At 42.4% G+C, this 18,461-nt stretch overlaps 1 protein-coding gene and 1 pseudogene across 1 annotated transcript; both read left to right on the top strand.

The window, feature by feature from the left end:
* Positions 1 to 596: 596 nt before the first annotated feature.
* On the top strand, positions 597 to 17,271 carry LOC116113205 (cellulose synthase-like protein B3). Its single transcript, XM_031399358.1, is given in 10 exon segments — positions 597 to 612; positions 966 to 1,177; positions 14,794 to 14,922; positions 15,063 to 15,179; positions 15,298 to 15,495; positions 15,602 to 15,737; positions 15,956 to 16,134; positions 16,258 to 16,458; positions 16,461 to 16,610; positions 16,698 to 17,271. Coding segments are annotated over 10 exon segments (1,881 nt in total). The 3' UTR covers positions 17,241 to 17,271.
* Positions 11,611 to 12,410, top strand: LOC116113204 (annotated as a pseudogene).
* Positions 17,272 to 18,461: the final 1,190 nt, after the last annotated feature.

Below are 18,461 nucleotides of genomic sequence, written 5' to 3'. Positions count from 1 at the left end.
TGATCTAATGCGAACTGATCAATTGCGAGTTGAATATAGAATTTCCTTACGCACTATATTATATTTAAATCTTCTGCTTTGGCATTGTTTTTTGTACAGTTCTGTAAAAGAGGTTGAGATTATTTCTATTAATGTTGACATGAAACAGTATTTCTTCATCATTCATTGTTGTTACTTTTTCATCTATGGTGAAATATTATGATTTGATTTAGTACCAGTGTCTGTTACTTGGACTTCTGAAACAAATTTTTCTTGAAGCAAAATTTATAATGGCTAGTTTTGTAACCATCACATCATATTTTTCCCTGTAGAAACTGCATGATTGGCTTTGAATTAATGAAAACTTTCGTATAAACTATCATTTCATTGGTTAAATTAATAAATATTTCTTTGATCTTAAAATTTATTAAAATTTGTTCTAAAATTATGAATATTATTCTTCTTAAATTGTTGCAAAATTCATTAAAAACTTGACTATGTAAATCCACTGAAATTGACTGCCAAATATAACTGGCTTACACACCTAGACAGAAGCATCCGAATCAGCTGCTCGATTTGATTAATTATCGAGTATTCTGTTCCTTCTCTTGTGGACTATGGTAATTGGTGGATGTATCCAGCCCAAAGGCCCAAAACCCCTTCAGAAATTAAAGAATATTCGAACTTATGAAAAATATAAGTCTTTTATTATAGTATAATACAGTAAAACTTTTCTATAGTGATATTCTATATAGGAATAAATTTTAAATAGTTATTAAAAATTATATTTCTAATTTGTGATAGTTATAAATAAAAATAAACTTCACATTGTAATAAGTTATAATTTTTCCAATTCTCGTCTTCAGGAAAGTTGCCTCCACATAGTAATTATTATATGTATATTGCAAAAAAAAAAAATATTATATTATATTAAGGGTTTAAGATGAAATAAAATATTTAGCTAAAGTTTTTCAAATATATTCCAGCTCACAAGTTAGCCTGCTATGTTTCTGATGATGGTTGTTCCCCTCTCACATTTTACTCTCTCGTTGAAGCGTGAAAGTTCGATGTGCTTTGGGTTCCATTTTGTAAGAAGTATAATGTTCAAGTTAGAGCTCCCTTTAGGTACTTCTTGGATGAGTCTACAGCGGCTAATGAAAGTTCAAGTGAATTCCAACTAGAATGGAAAAAGATGAAGGTTGTTATGCCTGGAAATGTAGGGCTGAGTGCAGTCTTGTCAGCATGGGCGGTCAGAGCTTAAGACAGCGTGATGACGTGAGTGGCATGCTCCTTCCAGTGTAGTGGGTGTACACCAGGTTGGCGAATTGTTGGAAAAAGGTCCACGTGTCCAATCTCTACACAAGTCGAGGAAATCGCTTGGCCAAGTGAGCAATAGGACGCAGAGAAGGATTTGCACGGCATCCACCCCACTCGCAGGTTTAGTAATCATTACCTTGATTCATCCCATTATAAATAGGGGACTTCTCTCCCATTTTTGGGATTGACTAATTTCACCCTGGAATAGCATTCTCTCTCTCTCTTTAAACTATAATTCAGCTCGCTAAACGCGACCTGACTTCACTCATTAATACAATATCAGTAGATGTAGGATTCGCCTTATGAGATTCCAAACCACTTTAAACATTGTTCTTCACCTTTTATTTAATTAAATACTTCCATAATCACGTGTGACTTCTGAGCCCGCTTAGCATTTCTCACGTGCGATTAGTTGGTGTCAAAATCAAGCATCAATAGTTTGGCGCTAGAAGAAGGGCCTAATTTAGTACCTGTTCTTCATTAGAAGAATCTCTGACTAATCGGTCCCACTGCAATAAATGGCTCGCGGTTTTGAATCTGAGCAAACCGATTATGTCAATGAAGAGATCCCCCAGGTACAGGAGGTCACTTCTCCCGAAGTACCCCCAACTCAGCAAAATATCATGGGGGATATCCCTTCAAGCTCACGGCTTGATCCAACCGTCATGAGTTACCTAGAAATGTTCAATAATACCCTCCAAACGGTTAGCCAAAGGCTAGACCAATTGGATCGGGTCATGCCACCCAAATCAAATGAGGCGGTGCCACCGCCGAAAACGCCTGCAAGTCGCGTGAAAGCATGGAAAAGGGAAAAAGCCCATACCGCACGCACTGTAGCGCGTCAAAGAAAGGGAAAGCAAGTGGCACGCAGTGGACCCAAAGGCTCTGAGGGACCAGCGAACACCGATCGTGCCCCCGATAAAATACCTGTGGCATTGCGACTCGGTGACATGTCGTGGCTTGAGCCGTCCCGCGCTACATCGCACAAGCACTCTCACAAAAGTGCAAGGCGAGGAGATTCTCATTATCGCCAAAATGACGACTTTGATCGTCGTCGTGCGGGAGATTCCCACCGTCCGCGGGTTGGTTCGTACCACCGCAGAGGTCGAAAAGGTTCCCCAAACCATTCAATGCCATCACACGGCTCTAGCCAGCGTGTGTCAAGATTGGCTGGAACTGTCGGCCGAGGCAAGGAGGAATCCGACCTATGGTATTTCCTCAATCGCAACCGTGAAGGTCGAACCTACGTTGTGAAAAATGATCTCCAGATAGCTCCGCTGCCTCAAATTGAGTAGCTACAGCAAGCTCTGGATCAGTTAAAGGCTCAGCGAAATGAGCAAGGGCAGGTCGCAGAGGCGTCTCCCTTTTCTTCGACAGTATTAGCTGCTCCCCTCCCGTCCAGATTCAGAATGTCCAACATGCGAGTATTCGATGGGAATTCTGATCCGCAGGATCATCTGTACGAGTTCAACGACCTCATGGAACTCTACCAAATCTTTGACTTGGCAAAATGTTGTTGCTTGGCAGTAACTTTTACCTCCCATGCCAAGCGATGGTTTAGGTCACTCCCAGCAGGATCAGTCAGCTCGTGGCCTCAGATGAGCTCAACATTTCTAAGACACTTCCAAGCAAACAGGAAGTTCTCGATGCCCCTAAGCTACCTGAGCAACATAAGGCAAAAGAGGGATAAGCCCCTCCAATCTTATATTGACAGGTTCCACAAGGAGTTCCACAAAGTAGCTCACACTCCCAAATAGTCTGTTCGGACTCTCATTATTGCGGGAGTTCGCCTACAGACGGATTTGTGCAAGGAGCTACAATCTGAGGACGATGTTTCCCTCACCTGATTCTACAACCTTACGGAAAAGTACCTCTGCATTGAAAACTTCGTGGTAACGCTCAACCGCCACGACCCCGGTCCTTCGGGCAGTGCTCCCGATCGGGGGGAGAATAGGAGGGCTGATCGCCGATAGGCTAATGACGATCAGCGAAAAGGAAAGAAGCAACGATATAAGCCCAAGAAATCCTACGCCCCAATTCCTTGTCGTGATAGCGACAAGAGTCAGTACACCCCTCTGAATGCCTCAGTCTCGGCTATTCTTGATAAGTCAGAGGAGGCCAGTCTGCTCGGAGAGCCCAAGCCGATGAAAAATCCTTCTTCAGCCAGAAACAATAAAAAATACTATCGCTACCATCAGGATAATGGGTACCACACCGATGAGTGTCGAGCCCTCAAGCAAGCAATTGAGGACCTCATTAAGCAACGACACTTCAAAGAGTATGTCGATGACTTTGCTCCCGTTCGGGAGAAAAATCAAGAGAAACCAGGCAATAAGCGTCATGGTCACAAAGGTCTCTGCAGAGTAGGGATCATCTTTGGGGGACCACATCTCGCAGGGAATTTGCGAGGTGCCCATGAAAGGTATGCTCGCGCAACCCATCATGACCCCATAAGTGTGATGAGCACGATACCGCGACTAGCAAAGGTTCGTAGAGAGGAGGAAATCATCTTCTCCGAGAAAGACGCAGTACGATTGCATCATCCCTACAACGATGCTCTCGTCATCATGCCCAAAATAGGGCGATACGAGGTTCACAGAATGCTGGTGGACAATGGAAGCGTCGTGAACATCTTGTTCCAACGAGCTTTCGAAAGGATGAAACTGGATGAGGCCGATCTAAAGCCTACCTCTATCCCTTTATATGGTTTCACCGGGGATCGCTTGATCCCCAAGGGGACGATCTCGCTCCCGGTCACGTTGGGTGACACCAACAAGGTGACCAAACTTATTGAGTTCCCAGTAATGGACTGTCCGTCCGCTTTCAATGACATCTTGGGACGACCCCTACTAAGGAACTTCAAAGCAGTCACCTCGATCTACCATCTAAAGATGAAGTTCCTCACCCTGATGGGGATAGGGGAAGTAAAAGGATCTCAACGCGTATCTCGCGACTGCTATGTAAGGGCAGTGCAGATAGCGTGCAAAGGAAAATGCACTCCACTTGGCATCCCTGAACAGGAAATGACGATTAGCAGGATCGAACCACAGCCTAGCCCAGCTGAGGATAACATGGATCCTCGTATCCAGGAATGCCCTTGTAGTGGGCCGGATGAGGACTTGTCTGAAGTATCCGTCGATCAGAGCGAGCCAAGCTGAGTGTTGAGAATTGGAAGTAATCTCAACCCCCAGCTCGCCAGCGACCTGACCAACTTCCTTAGGGAAAATATCGATGTGTTCGCATGGAATCATGCCGACATAGTCAGGATCAGTCCGAATATTATATGCCACGCCCTAAATATCGATAGTGAGGTCAGGCCAGTTCGCCAGAAGAGAAGAGCAATGGATTCAGAGCGATATGCTGCCTTGAAAGTTGAGGTAGATGATCTCCTCCTAAACGAATCCATCCAGGAGGCACTCTACCCAGGCTGGGTTGCCAACCTGGTTTTGGTAAAGAAGCCTAACGGCAAATGGCAAACTTGCGTTGACATCATCGACCTCAACAAAGCTTATTCGAAAGACAGCTTTCTCTTGCCAAAAATCGACCAGCTCGTTGATGTCACCTCCAGGCACAAGCTATGAAGTTTTATGGACGCCTACTCGGGATACAATCAGATTTCGATGTACGCATCGGACGAAGAACATACCTCATTTGTTACAGATCAAGGATGTATTGCAACAAGGTTATGCCCTTCGGTCTAAAGAACGCTGGGGCGACTTACCAGCGACTGGTTAACCGGATGTTTTCCGAGCAGATAAAAAAATCAATGAAAGTCTATGTTGATGATATGCTAGTCAAATCGCATGTCGCTTCAGATCACATAGCGCATCCCACTGAGATGTTCGATATACTCCGGAGATACAGAATGAAGCTTAATCCTCTTAAGTGTTCATTCAAAGTATCTTCAAGAAAATTCCTAGGGTAAATGGTTAACCAGAAGGAATAGAGATCAACCCCGAAAAGATCCAAGCTCTCCTTGATATGAAAAGCCCGACCAACCGAAAACAGGTTTAGATTCTCAATGGGCGAATAGCGGCACTCAGTCGCTTCATATCAAAGGCAACAGATTGCTGTTTGCCATTCTTTAATATACTCAGGGCCAACAAGGAATTCGAATGGACTCCCGAGTGCGAACAGGCATTCCAAAGCATTAAAGAGCACTTTGGAAAGCCACATCTTCTATCCAAACCTCTCCCTCAAGAAATTCTTCTTCTGTATCTGTCTCTCAGTATGCGATCAGTGCAGCTCTGATCCAGGAGGAAGACAGGGTCCAATGGCTAGTATATTACATGAGCATGCGTCTGTTGGACGCTGAAATGTGGTATCTAGAAATGGAGCGATTAGCTTATGCCCTACTGATTGCCTCCAGGAAGTTACGACCTTATTTCCACGCCCACAAAATCCATGTATTGACCAACTATCCGTTCAAGTATGTCCTCCAGAAACCATAAGCTTCGGGTAAGTTGCTCAAGTGGGCTATGGAACTAAGTAAGTTCGATCTGCAGTACAGGCCGAAAGCAACCATCAAAGGGTAGGCTGTTGCCAATTTCATCTCATAATTCTCATATCAACCGGTTAAGGAATCCGAGCAACAGGCCAATGAAGTCACCCAAGAAATCGTTCAGAATTTGTAGACCTGGAGCCTTTATGTTGATGGATCCTCGAACAAGAAAAAGGTCGGGGCAGGCCTGCTCCTCCTTAGTCCAGAAGGGACTCGCATTCATGGCATTTTTTGGTTTGGGTTCAAAGCGACCAACAACGAGGCTGAGTATAAAGCTCTGCTCGCTGATCTGCGGTTGGCAAGAGAAATGAGATCAACCACGATCAGCATCCATAGCGACTCTATGTTGGTTGTTAACCAGGTCATAGGGGAATATTAAACCAAGGAAGAAAACATGATCAGTTATCTGAAGAAAGCTAAGGCCGCACTCGAGCCATTCAAGCACTTCACGATCACGTAGATCCCCAGAGACAGTAATTTTATCGCGGATGCCTTGGCAAAGATAGCCTCGTCGTTGGACTCAGATGCGCCAAAAAGTATTCTTGTTCGGTTCATAGAGATCCCTAGTATCAGCTTGCCCTAACAAGCCGTGAATGTGACCGAGTTAGTTTCTTAGATGACCCCAATTATTCAATATCTCCGAGATGTGACCTTGCCCAATGACAAGATCGAGGCCAAAACCATGTGAACTAGAGTTGCTCGTTACACGCTTATAGGAGATCAATTATACAAGCGAGGGTTTAGCATCCCTCTCTTCCGATGTATAACCGATGAGAAAACAGGCTATATCATGAGGGAGATACATGAAGGGATCTGCGGTAATCACATTGCCGTGCGATCCCTCGCCAACAAAGTTGTTCGTCAAGGGTATTACTAGCCCCTACTCCAAGAGGATACCTACAACTTTGTAAAAAAGTGTGACAAGTGCCAGCGGTTCGCGAACATATCGCAAGCCCCTTCCCACCAGCTGATAACTATGACCAACCCTTAGCCATTCTCCATGTGGGGAATCGATCTTATTGGACCCATTCCAGTTGGTAAGGAAGGGGTCAAGTATGCGGTGGTCACGATGGATTACTTCACCAAGTGAGTCGAGGCCGAACCTTTGGCCGCAATTACTACCAAAAAGCTCAAGGACTTCGTCTTCAAAAACATAGTATGCCGCTATGGAATTCCTCATACCCTCATCTCTAATAATGGGAAGCAGTTCGATAACGAGGAATTCAAGCAGTTTTGCGATGAGTTGGGAATTCACAAAAAGTTCGCCTCAGTCGCAAGACCACAAGCAAATGGTCAAGTTGAAGCTGTTAACAAAACCATCAAGCATACTTTGAAAGCCAAACTTGGCACTGTTAAGGGTAATTGGGTCGACAACCTCCCTGAAGTCCTACGGGCATACAGGACAATTCCGAGAACCTCTACTTCATAAACACCTTTCTCGCTAGCATATGGCTACAAGGCGATGATCCATGTGAAGGTAGGAACTGGTTCACTTCGGAGAGACCTGTTTAATGAAACAGACAATGAAACGCTTATGCACGCAAGTCTGGATTTAGTTGAAGAACATCGCATCAAGGCTCAGCTGAGGATAGCAGCCTACCAATAACGCGCGAAAAGGTTCTTCGACTCTAAGGTTAGAAGAAGAGACTTCCAGGTCGGCTACCTTGTTCTGAAAGAAGTTCTTCTTGGTACAAGAGAACCAAGTGCGGGAGTATTGGGGCCAAATTAGGAAGGCCTATACTACATCACTAAAGTAATAAGACCAGGGACTTATCACCTTAAAAGGCTGAACGGTTCTGACGTACCGCAAGCTTGGAATGCTGAACATCTTCGCCCCTATTATCAGTAATTCCGAATTCATTTTCTAGTTTTCTTGTAAAGACTTACTTTTTAAAAGCCTTGTAAATAAGATAAGCTCTTGTGTAATATCGTTCTTCGCATGTGTGCCAATTTTGTTTGCGTATATCATTTGTACAAATACTATTGTAAATAGTTAGAAAGCGACCTCGTGTCCACATATGTAACGTTTATGAGGTACAAAAAATTATAATTACTCATGAATGATTAAGGAAATAACTCCTTTATTTATTGCAAAATTAAAAAAGGCAAGTACAGATTCGCGAGCACAGAAACAGCAACAAAAAGCAGAAACCATCACTGGCCTTCGTCCCTAGGCCCTGGAGGTGCGACCTCAGTATCCCCAGGTTGGTCGCCAATCACCTGGTCGGCCGCTGGATCTTGTGGGATGTACTCCTCTGGATGCTTGTCCTCCGGATCAGGCACTTGACCTTCCTCCTCATCATCGGCCTGCGCCATGGAAGCAAGGATCCTCTGGTAGTCGTTCGAGAGGTCAATGAGGTCTATATTGGGATTCTTTGGCCGAAGGGCATAGATGGACTGGATCGACCAATCGACAGCCCTCATCTCAATCTCCAGCTCTTGTCGCTTCATCTCTTCAGTTAGCGAAGCGACATGACCCTGGGACAATTGGAGTTCTGCCTCAAGTGCCTACCTCTGCTTCTCAGTGGCTTCCCACAGCTACGCTCTGTCCTGCTCTGCTTGCAAGGCCCGCTCCGAGTTCGCTCGTAGCTCCAGCCTTCTTAATGAGTCTGGTCACTGTCCTTTGGAGCTCTTTAACCTCATCTCCCCTCTTCTCCAGCTCGGTTTTCTAGAAATCCACCGTGCCAAGCACAACGTTCCTCTCAGACAAATATTGGTTCTTCTGAACGGTGGATAAGTTCCTCTATACCTGTGTGGTTTCCAAGTCCTGCTTCAACCGCACGTTCTCTTCTCTTCTCTTAGCTCGACAAGCCCCTCAATGGCCCCCAATTGAGTCTTCTGCTGGGCCAGGTGCATGGCGAGTAGGGACTACGTAGCAAAGAAAGCAAGGGGTTAAATTCCTTTTCATTAAAAAAGTAAGGAAATGTAAGAAAGTCCCTGACGAGGACAAACCCTTTTTACCTGGCTTTGATGCTGAAACGTCATGGTCATCAGGTCCACGGGGTTAAAGGCCACGAACTGCTCAAATGCCTCTATGAGCTAGCACTCTAGTAGGGTAAACATCACCGGCTGTAAATGTTCTGGGAGTTGCCCCATAGAGTCCATGCCCGTGCCTGCAGCAGGAAGCACCTCACCCGCTGGTTCATTGCCCGCTCTCCTCCCAAGATCCGCGACCTCCCCTTGCCCCCTTTGCAAATCCTCAAGGGGAATGAAAGTACCAGTCATGCCCTTGGGAGGCCCTCCCGAGCGAGAAGGCCTGGTAAGGATGCGACCTCCCGAGCTGAATGCCCAAGCCCTCCGGCTCAGACTCTAACTCCTCGACCTAAAGCTGCTTCCTCTACTTCAATTTATGGGCCACGGTTTTTTGCTTGGGTCGGGCAGCTGCAGGTTGGGGAGCATCCGCTGCTCGAGCTAGCACCCCTATCGAAGGTATCGACGAGGGCATCGGTGGGGGTCGCCCCAGCTGGTCCCGTGGCACCGACCCAGGGAAAGGCAAACTGCTTGACTCTCAACGACCTGGGTACCTTCAGTGGCATGGTTGTTGCATGCGAACAATGTTAGCAAGACAGTTCGCTACATGCAAACAACAAAGTTGGCTAAGGATACGGATACTTACTGGGTAAAGATTCTAAGGTCGCTTCGGGGTTGAAGAAGTCGTATTTTTGCAAGTTTGAGGTTGTCACGAGCAGCCTCGCGTCGCGACTTTGTTTGGGCAGAAGATCGAAAGTAGTTATTCGGTTGAAGTTAGCGAGAGCCAACAACCTGGTCGTCTTATTTACTGTGAAGAAGCAAAAAATTCGTTAGCAAAGATTAAAAAAGGGAAAATTCGCCAAGTAAAAGAAAGGAGGACCTACTCGGCTCCCTAAACTGGCAAATGCTATCGTAATGAAAAAAGAAAAATTTCGTCTCATACGCCCCGACATTGCTGGGGTAACTGTGTATCCCTCCCTCGATTGTTGATCGCTTCGAGAGGTAAAAAGAGTCATTGTCTTTACTCTTCTTCAAATAATACGAGTAGCCAAGCTCTAGCGCGGTCAGCTTGTCGAGACCATTCTCGCTGCATGCGATATACATAACCACGGCTATCATATACGCATTTGGCGTCAACTGTAACGGTGCAATCCCAAAGTGATCGAGGACCGACCTTATAAAAGGGTGGAAAGGGATCAGTGCTCCACATTTGAAGATGTTCTCGGAGATCGTAGCCATTCCCTTTGGCGGACTCCGAGCTGTATACGTCCTATACTGGTAGACATCTACACTAATCGCATATTGGTCTACGCTTTTTGAATTTCCTCTACTGTGGCTATTGACAAGATTTCCTGTGAGGGACACGCTGGGGCATCCTGCACCAGCAAGCTCGTTCCCTGGTCTGTTCGGGTCGCTGAAGGGTCCATTTCTTCTACGATCTGAAAAAGAGCGACACGCAAGAATCACTCAGTCTTCGTACAAAGTTTTGTACGATGACATGGAAGAAAAGATAAACACTGTCTTCTTTAAACCCTATAAAAAACCTAAGGATCCTTGGGGGCCACCCCCAAAGATTCAAACCCTAGGGGAAAGCCTCTTCTCCGATCAACCATCCGCAAACGTCCATCGTTATCACATGGTTATCATCAAAACAGAAAAAGGAAAATAATGAAAGAGTCATCCTTACCTCTTGAATATGAAGATTGAACTTCCTGCTGTGAAACGTCAAGTGCGCACCAATCTAAGAGATGGAAAATCTAGTCTCACGAAAGCTTCTTGCTCTTTCTAAAAAAGTGAGTATTGTGACATTGCTTAAGGAGAGCCTAGGATTTTATAGTGAAGGAAGTGGCGCTTGGTTTTCCCAAAGCCAAGTGACATTTGGACGGAAATCATCTCTAGCCATTGATCGCGGCCACGTGTCATCAATCAACGAGAAAGAGTAACCTTCACGCTTCGAGAAATCAAATTGTCGCTTCCCTCCGTTGAAATAATCGAGCGACGGCTCGTTTCCCTCCTCCACATTAAATGCGCTCTCATCCGCATTTAATGCTCTGATAAGGAATGTCGTTTCAGCATGGCTTACATTTAATGCGCATGGCTGACACTTATTGCGCATAGGACACGTTTGTTAGAGCAAAAGGTATTTCATTAATGGATTAGCTGCCAAAGCGCAACGGATAACATCTGAAGAGGTCATTAGATAAAACACTCTTCGTCGCATGACTGTTGCGAAGCGATGCAACAGTCCGTCGTGAAACGATGTGACTCCTCGCCTTCAGCAAAAAATACGCTAAGTATAACCAAGTCGCTGACTTTGGTCAAGATAAGAGGCGCATTAATACGGCACTAAATAAAGTATGGTTCAAGTCGTAGATCTTGCAGAAGGAGACCATTTCAGGTCGCCTATGTGGAAATGTCTCGCGACCTCCTCATAGCCAGGTCAGGTCAATCGGGCGTCATTCGAAACTTGTCAAATTAAGGCATAATTATAAAGTTCTCAAGGTTCGATTCTCAAACCTTAAAAATTAGGGGACTTCCGTTATGCTTGGAAAAGTAAGGCTAACATGGAGTCTTGTCAGCATTAGTGATGGAACAAATGGGCCGGGTTAGGAGGGTCAACCCTAACCTGGCCCGCATTAAAGAGGGTTCAACCCGGACCGCCAATAAGGCAGGCCGGGTTGAACCCAACCCGCGTGCAACCCCCGGGTAGGCCGGGTTGATATATGGCAACCCAGCGACCCGCGGGTTGCTATTTTGTCCTTTTTGAGAAAGGATCGCCAACCTGCCGGGTTGACCCACGGGTTGGCTGTTGCAACAACGGGACCTATTTCTTCTTCTCTCTCTCTCTACTGTAAGCTCTTGACCCTGCAAAGATCATACGTTTCTTTCTTTTGCTACTACTTTTTCTCTTCTAGAAACTAAACTAGTCAAAATGCTTTGTGTTTCTGCAGAAATAATGGCTTCCTTCTTTTGGTTTCTGCTTCTGGGCATCTCGTTTATGGTGTCAGCGGCAATGGGAGCTCCCCCAAGAAGGCCTATGGATGTCCCATTTGGCAGAAACTACGCGCCCACTTGGGCTTTTGATCACATTAAGTACTTCAATGGCAGCTCTGAGATTCAGCTTCTCCTTGACAAATACACTGGTATGCTTCAATTTGTAATTTTCATTTCATTGAAGACTTGTTGATTAATGTTTATTTTAACATTTGAAAAATGTGAACTTGGAAATAAAGGTACTGGCTTCCAATCCAAAGGATCTTACTTGTTCAGTTGTTTGGTCACTTCAGTATGCAAATCAAACTGGTTCCTGGGGATTCTGCAGGAACTGTTACTGCTTTTTATGTAAGTTTTGTTTTTGTTTTATTTTATCTTCTTTTAAACAAAGCATTTATGGTTTATATTAATCTTGTGTTGTGTATCATCAATTGCAGCTTTCTTCTCAAAACTCAGAGCATGATGAAATAGATTTTGAGTTCTTGGGAAACAGAACCGGCCAGCCATACATTTTGCAGACAAATGTCTTCACCGGGGGTCAGGGTAACAGAGAACAAAGGATTTACCTTTGGTTTGTCCCAACCAAAGGTTACCACTCCTACTCTGTTCTCTGGAATATGTATCAGATTGTGTAAGTTTTTCAACTCCCCGTTTCTCATTATTCCATCATGAGTAAACGACATCTTGCCACCCAAGGTTTGACGAAATCTCAAGTGAGTACCACAGGTTCAATTTATTCCAGATTCCCACCCTTAAAGTGACGGAAAAACGTTTGATATAACGGTAAAGGGGTAAATTGGTCATTTTACATGGGCGGCGCACGTTAGCAGACCACCGCCTGTAACAGTCCTCCGGCGCACGTTAGCAGACCACCGCCTGTAACAGTCCTCCGGCGCACGTTAGCAGACCACCGCCGGTAAACTTTTTCGCTCTTTTTCTGGCGATTTTTCCACCCAAAATCACCCTTGTCACCACCATTTGACTCCTCCAATCCTCGCCTACAAAACCCCTAACGTTTCCAGCCACGGCAGCTCACCGTTTACCGTCCACCGCTTCATCGAAAAACGGCCGAAGAACACGAACTCTCGGCCGGCGAATGACGACGAGACGGCTGCTGGGGACATGGGGATTTTATAGATCTGGATACGGTGGTTTCATTGGTGGTGTCCAATTGGATTTTCACCGCCGGAATCGACCAGAATCCGGTGAAGAATATCAAAACCCTAAGTCTAACGGTGCCGGCGATTGGAGGGGCAAATGAGTCGGGAATGAGAGGGGTTTTGGACGATGGAATACGGNTTATGTAAGTTTTGTTTTTGTTTTATTTTATCTTCTTTTAAACAAAGCATTTATGGTTTATATTAATCTTGTGTTGTGTATCATCAATCGCAGCTTTCTTCTCAAAACTCAGAGCATGATGAAATAGATTTTGAGTTCTTGGGAAACAGAACCGGCCAGCCATACATTTTGCAGACAAATGTCTTCACCGGGGGTCAGGGTAACAGAGAACAAAGGATTTACCTTTGGTTTGACCCAACCAAAGGTTACCACTCCTACTCTGTTCTCTGGAATATGTATCAGATTGTGTAAGTTTTTCAACTTCCCGTTTCTCATTATTCCATCATTAATCTATCACAAGAGAAATAAAAAAAAAAAATACAAATTTGATATGTGTCTGACATACTTTAAAAACTTTCATTTGAGTAATAAAAAAGTATTCTTTTATTGATACAAAAGAAAATTGTGTATTTTTTTTTTTCTCTTAATTTTTAAAATAAGTATCTAATAACCCGTTATTTGATATAGTCGTGAAAACTATTGTGTTTTCTACTATGAATATGAAAATTTTGAAAAAACAGAATCTATTATCTTGACTGGAACATTTCTCCATACGTAGGTTGGCTATATTAAATGTTACACAATTGTAAATATTCTAACCGGTTAAAGCTGAAGTTGGGTAGACAAAAAAAATAATAATAATAATTAAATTAAATTATTGATATATAGAAAGTTAACTAAAACCAATTACATTTATTCATTTATAAATAGTTAATTATTCATTTGAAAAGTTAACTAAGCAAAACAAAAAAAAAAAAATAAAGGGGGTTAACCCGCCTACCCGCAACCTAACCCGAGGGTTGACGGGTCGGGCTGGGCCAGCCAATCCCCAAAAAATGACAGGCCTAACCCGACCTGCCTTTGTTGACGGGCAGGTTAGGATCGATCCGCCAAAATCAGTAACCCGTCGCGGGCCGGGCAGGTTACTTTTCCAACATTAGTCAGCATGGGCAGTCAGAGCTTAAGACAGTTCTGCAACCGCTCAGATGTAGCCACGTCGCGTGATAACGTGAGTGGCATGCTCCTACCAGTATAGTGAGTGTATGCTAGGTTGGCGAATGGTTGGAAAAAGGTCCATATGTCTAATTCCTACATAAGTCGAGGAAATCACTCGAGTAGGTGAGCAATGGGATACAGAGAAGGATTTGCACGGCATCCACCCTACTGGCAGATTTAATAATTATTACCTTAATTTATCCCACTATAAATAGGGCATTTCTCTCCCATTTGTGGGATTGGCTAATTTCACCCTGGAATAGCATTCTCTCTCTCTCTCTCTCTCTCTCTCTCTCTCTCTCTCTCTCTCTCTCTCTCTCTCTCTCTCTCTCTCTCGTATTCTCTAAACTGTAATTTAGCTCATTGAACGCGACCTGATTTCACTCATTAATACAATATCAGTGGACGTATAATTCACCTTATGAGCATCCGAACTACTTTAAACATTGCTCTTCACCTTGTATTCAATTAAATACTTCCATAATCATATGTGACTTCTGAGCCCGCTTAGCATTTCTCACGTGCTATTAGTTGGTGTCAAAATCAAGCATGAACAAAGGTTGATTCTGTAACATTACTTCTGAATGTTGATTCTTACTATAACACAGGCACACAGCTTAACCTTTTTGGTTAATCGGTTTTTCAGTCTTAAAAATGAATTTATTTATTTTAATTCTTATTTCATTTTCATTTTACAGGACGAATATGACGAGCTTAGCCGAAAAATAGAAGCTGCAGCTCGTAAGTCGTTTCCCAGCAGTGATCTAACCGGCGAGTTGGCTGTTTTCTCTAATATGGAATGCCGAAACCATTCCATTATAGTTAAGGTAGATGATTTCTGTCAAAAGAAAGCACTTAATCATCATTTATCAGAATTAAATTTTAACGATTAACGATGGATTACTTCGATTAACGATGAAGCTTTAAAAAACTATCAAAAATTTTAATTAGATTGTTCTTTCTGTAGGTTTTTCGGGAGAACAAGGATCACTCCTCAGATGGAATACCGCATTTAGTTTACATATCCAGAGAGAAGCGGCCTCAGCATATGCATAATTACAAAGCTGAAGCAATGAATGTACTGGTAAGAGCGATGTTTCTAATACAGTAATACTCTATGCATTCCAACTGAACCATCATCAATTTATGAATTATCTAGCTATTTAAAGACTCTTTATCAGTTGCTTTTTATAATTAAACAGACTAGGGTTTCCGGGTTGATGACAAATACTCCGTTTATGCTTAATGTGGACTGCGACATGTTTGCCAGCAACCCACTTCTTGTTCGTGAAGCAATGTGTCTGCTTCTTGGTTCCAAGAATGAAAGAGAATGCGGATTTGTTCAATTTCCACAGCTATTCTACGATGGACCTGCAGATGAAGTATTAATTTCCAATGAAGTAGGATTTTCTTAAGTTTACAAGTGTTTGATTTGTTTCGTCACTATGGTTACTTAAGTAGTTAATTGGTTGATTAATCAACACGTTTTGCATGCTTATGTTATAGTATATGATTAAAGGAGTTGTGGGAATTCAAGGACCAATCTATGAGGGAACTGGATGTTTTCATAGGCGTAAAGTGATCTATGGGCTACAGCCGGATGACTTAGAAAACGAAGGAAAAGATCTTACTTCAGTGACTGGTACTCACATCGACAGTCAAGACCATGATTCTTCATTTTCGTAAAGCATATCAAATTAACATCACACTGAATTGTACATCTAGAATTATTTGTTTCAAACACACACACACACACACACGCATTTTTATACATATAAGGATGATCTCTGTTCACGTTTTTTAAAGATATAATGGTGAAGTTATTTAGAGTTAAGATGACAGTCATTTCAATCTGTGCAGGGAAATTAGCAGACGATGAACTACTAAAAGGATTTGGAAATTCGAAGGAGTTCACCAAGTCAGTTGCTCATGCCCTGCAAGGAAAGATATATAGTCCAAGCGACCTTTCAAATTCTGTTGTTGCGGCTTTCCAAGTTGCTGGTTGTGCCTATGAGAATGGAACTAATTGGGGAAAAAAGGTTAGTTGCAAACAATCATTTAAGCAGCAATTGAGATCTTTCTTTTGGGTACTCACTGACGTATATGTTGTAATTTTAGACTCTTTATGTCTTATCCTCATATTTTGGCTGCTTTACTTTCAGATGGGATGGCTATATGGGTCCAAAAATGAAGATGTCCTTACAGGGTTAATGATCCATAAACGAGGCTGGAGATCTGGCTATTGCTCACCCAACATACCAGCCTTTCTAGGATGTGCACCATCATGCGGACCGGCTTCAATGACCCAACAAAAGAGATGGGCGACTGGCCTACTTGAAATATTATTCAGCAAACACAACCCCGGGTATTCGCTACCTTCTCTGGCAAGCTCCAGTTCAGGCAGTGCTTTGGTTATTTGTGGGTCCCCATTTGGGGCTTACGCTCTATTCCTGAGGTGTGTTATGTAGCTCTACCGGCCTATTGCATCATCACCAATTCCAATTTCTTGCCCAAGGTTAGCAAGCAAAGCTATATACATCTGAACAACAATGCAGCTTTTAATTATATATGTAATTCTAACTGCTTAAAATGTGTCTTTCAGGAACCGGGCATATACATTCCTGTTTCAATTTTTGTGACTTACAACCTGCATACTCTATCAGAATACCTTCAAACAGGCTACTCACTCCGTTCATGGTGGACTAGCCAAAGAATGGCAAGAATAACCACAACTAGTGCATGGTTATTTGCATTTTCAAGTGTCATACTCAAGCCCTTCGGCTTTTCAGACACAGTATTTGAAGTTACCAAGAAAGACCAATCTACTTCTACTGATGGAAATGACAGAGATAACAATGGATTTACATTCGATGAGTCCCCCATGTTGGTACCAGGCACAACAATTTTAATGGTGCAGTTGACTGCGGTAGCTACAAGTTTACTGGGGCTGCAACCACAAGCGGGTCATGGTTTGCAAGGTTCAGGGCTAGGGGAGTTGATGTGTAGTTTGTACGTTGTGACATGCTTCTGGCCTTTTGTGAAAGGGGTATTTTGTGGAAGAGGAAGATATGGGATTCCCATATCCACCATTTGCAGGTTTGCTGAATTGGCATTTCTATTTGTACATCTGAGTTTGATGGGCTAGAGGGATTGGAATCCAAATCAGTCCTTCTGTATTGGGCTTTTAGTCTTTCATAAATCCAAATAAGATTTGTAATTGAAATTATTTTAGTTAATTATACGGTCAATAGTTTCATTCATACTCGAATAAATCAACACTTTAATGTTATCATATTAATGATACATATCATATAGTTGTAATAAATCTCTTATAAAGTACTAATGGACTGAAATAATATACTTATCATTCGTGAAAATCAATGCTAATCAAATTTTACTATCAAATTCATACCCTATAATTAAATTTATGATTTTTAGAAAATATTAATAATTCCACTTTTAATGAAAATTGGTCCGCTCATTTGCTTTGGGTAATATATTAAAAGCGAATACAATTTTACTATATTTATCATAAAATAAAGTATTATTGTGATTCGAAACTAAATATATAAGACTAAGATTTATGACATTATTCAGTTTTATTTATTTATTTTAGGACCACAACTTTATAAGTGGAAAAATTTTAGACAAATAAAAAAGTTGTTATTATTTGGTCATAGAAATAACGAACCAACAAAAAACGAAAAAAGAGAAGAATTAGTTGAGGGGGTTGTTTACCAGGACTGAGACAAGGCCAATCTTTATAGAAACTAGGGATAGGAGTTTGACCTGCCCCGTTGGGGCCCCGGCAGGTGCGGGTCCAAAAAAAATACCTGTTCTCGAGTGCGGGACAAGTTTGGGGATGGTCCTGAACCTGCACTCGATTTATTACATGTTTCACTAACCATGAATGTTTTATACAACAGCTTTCAGAAAACAAAAAAATCAAATATACTGCAGCATTCATATTTATTACCATAATCTGGAAAATCCAATTGGAATGCTTGATAAAATCCATATTCTTAGTGTGTGTTTAGTTAGAGAAAAACTAATCAAACTGAAAGCTACAACAATTCCAAACTAATTTTTACTAATTACTATCATTAGAATTTTTAGGGTAAAACTTAAAATTCACTTTTTATTTTTATCCGCTTTGTGTTTCATACTAATTATATAATTTGAATTTTTTTTTTTTTTTTCAGTTTGATTGATTACATCTATCTTGATAATTGTATTTATTCATCTTATTATGCCATAATTTAATAAATCGAGACATTTTCTTTAGTGTATGAATATAGGTAAGCATAGAATTAATTCACCATAAGATGATACATCAATTTAGAAGCATATCTTCTTCACTTGAAGT

The sequence above is a fragment of the Pistacia vera genome, unplaced genomic scaffold, assembly GCF_008641045.1.
Source record: "Pistacia vera cultivar Batoury unplaced genomic scaffold, PisVer_v2 Contig674, whole genome shotgun sequence".
In the NCBI taxonomy this organism is placed as follows: Eukaryota; Viridiplantae; Streptophyta; class Magnoliopsida; order Sapindales; family Anacardiaceae; genus Pistacia; species Pistacia vera.
This window is presented reverse-complemented; position numbering and strand designations above follow the sequence as displayed.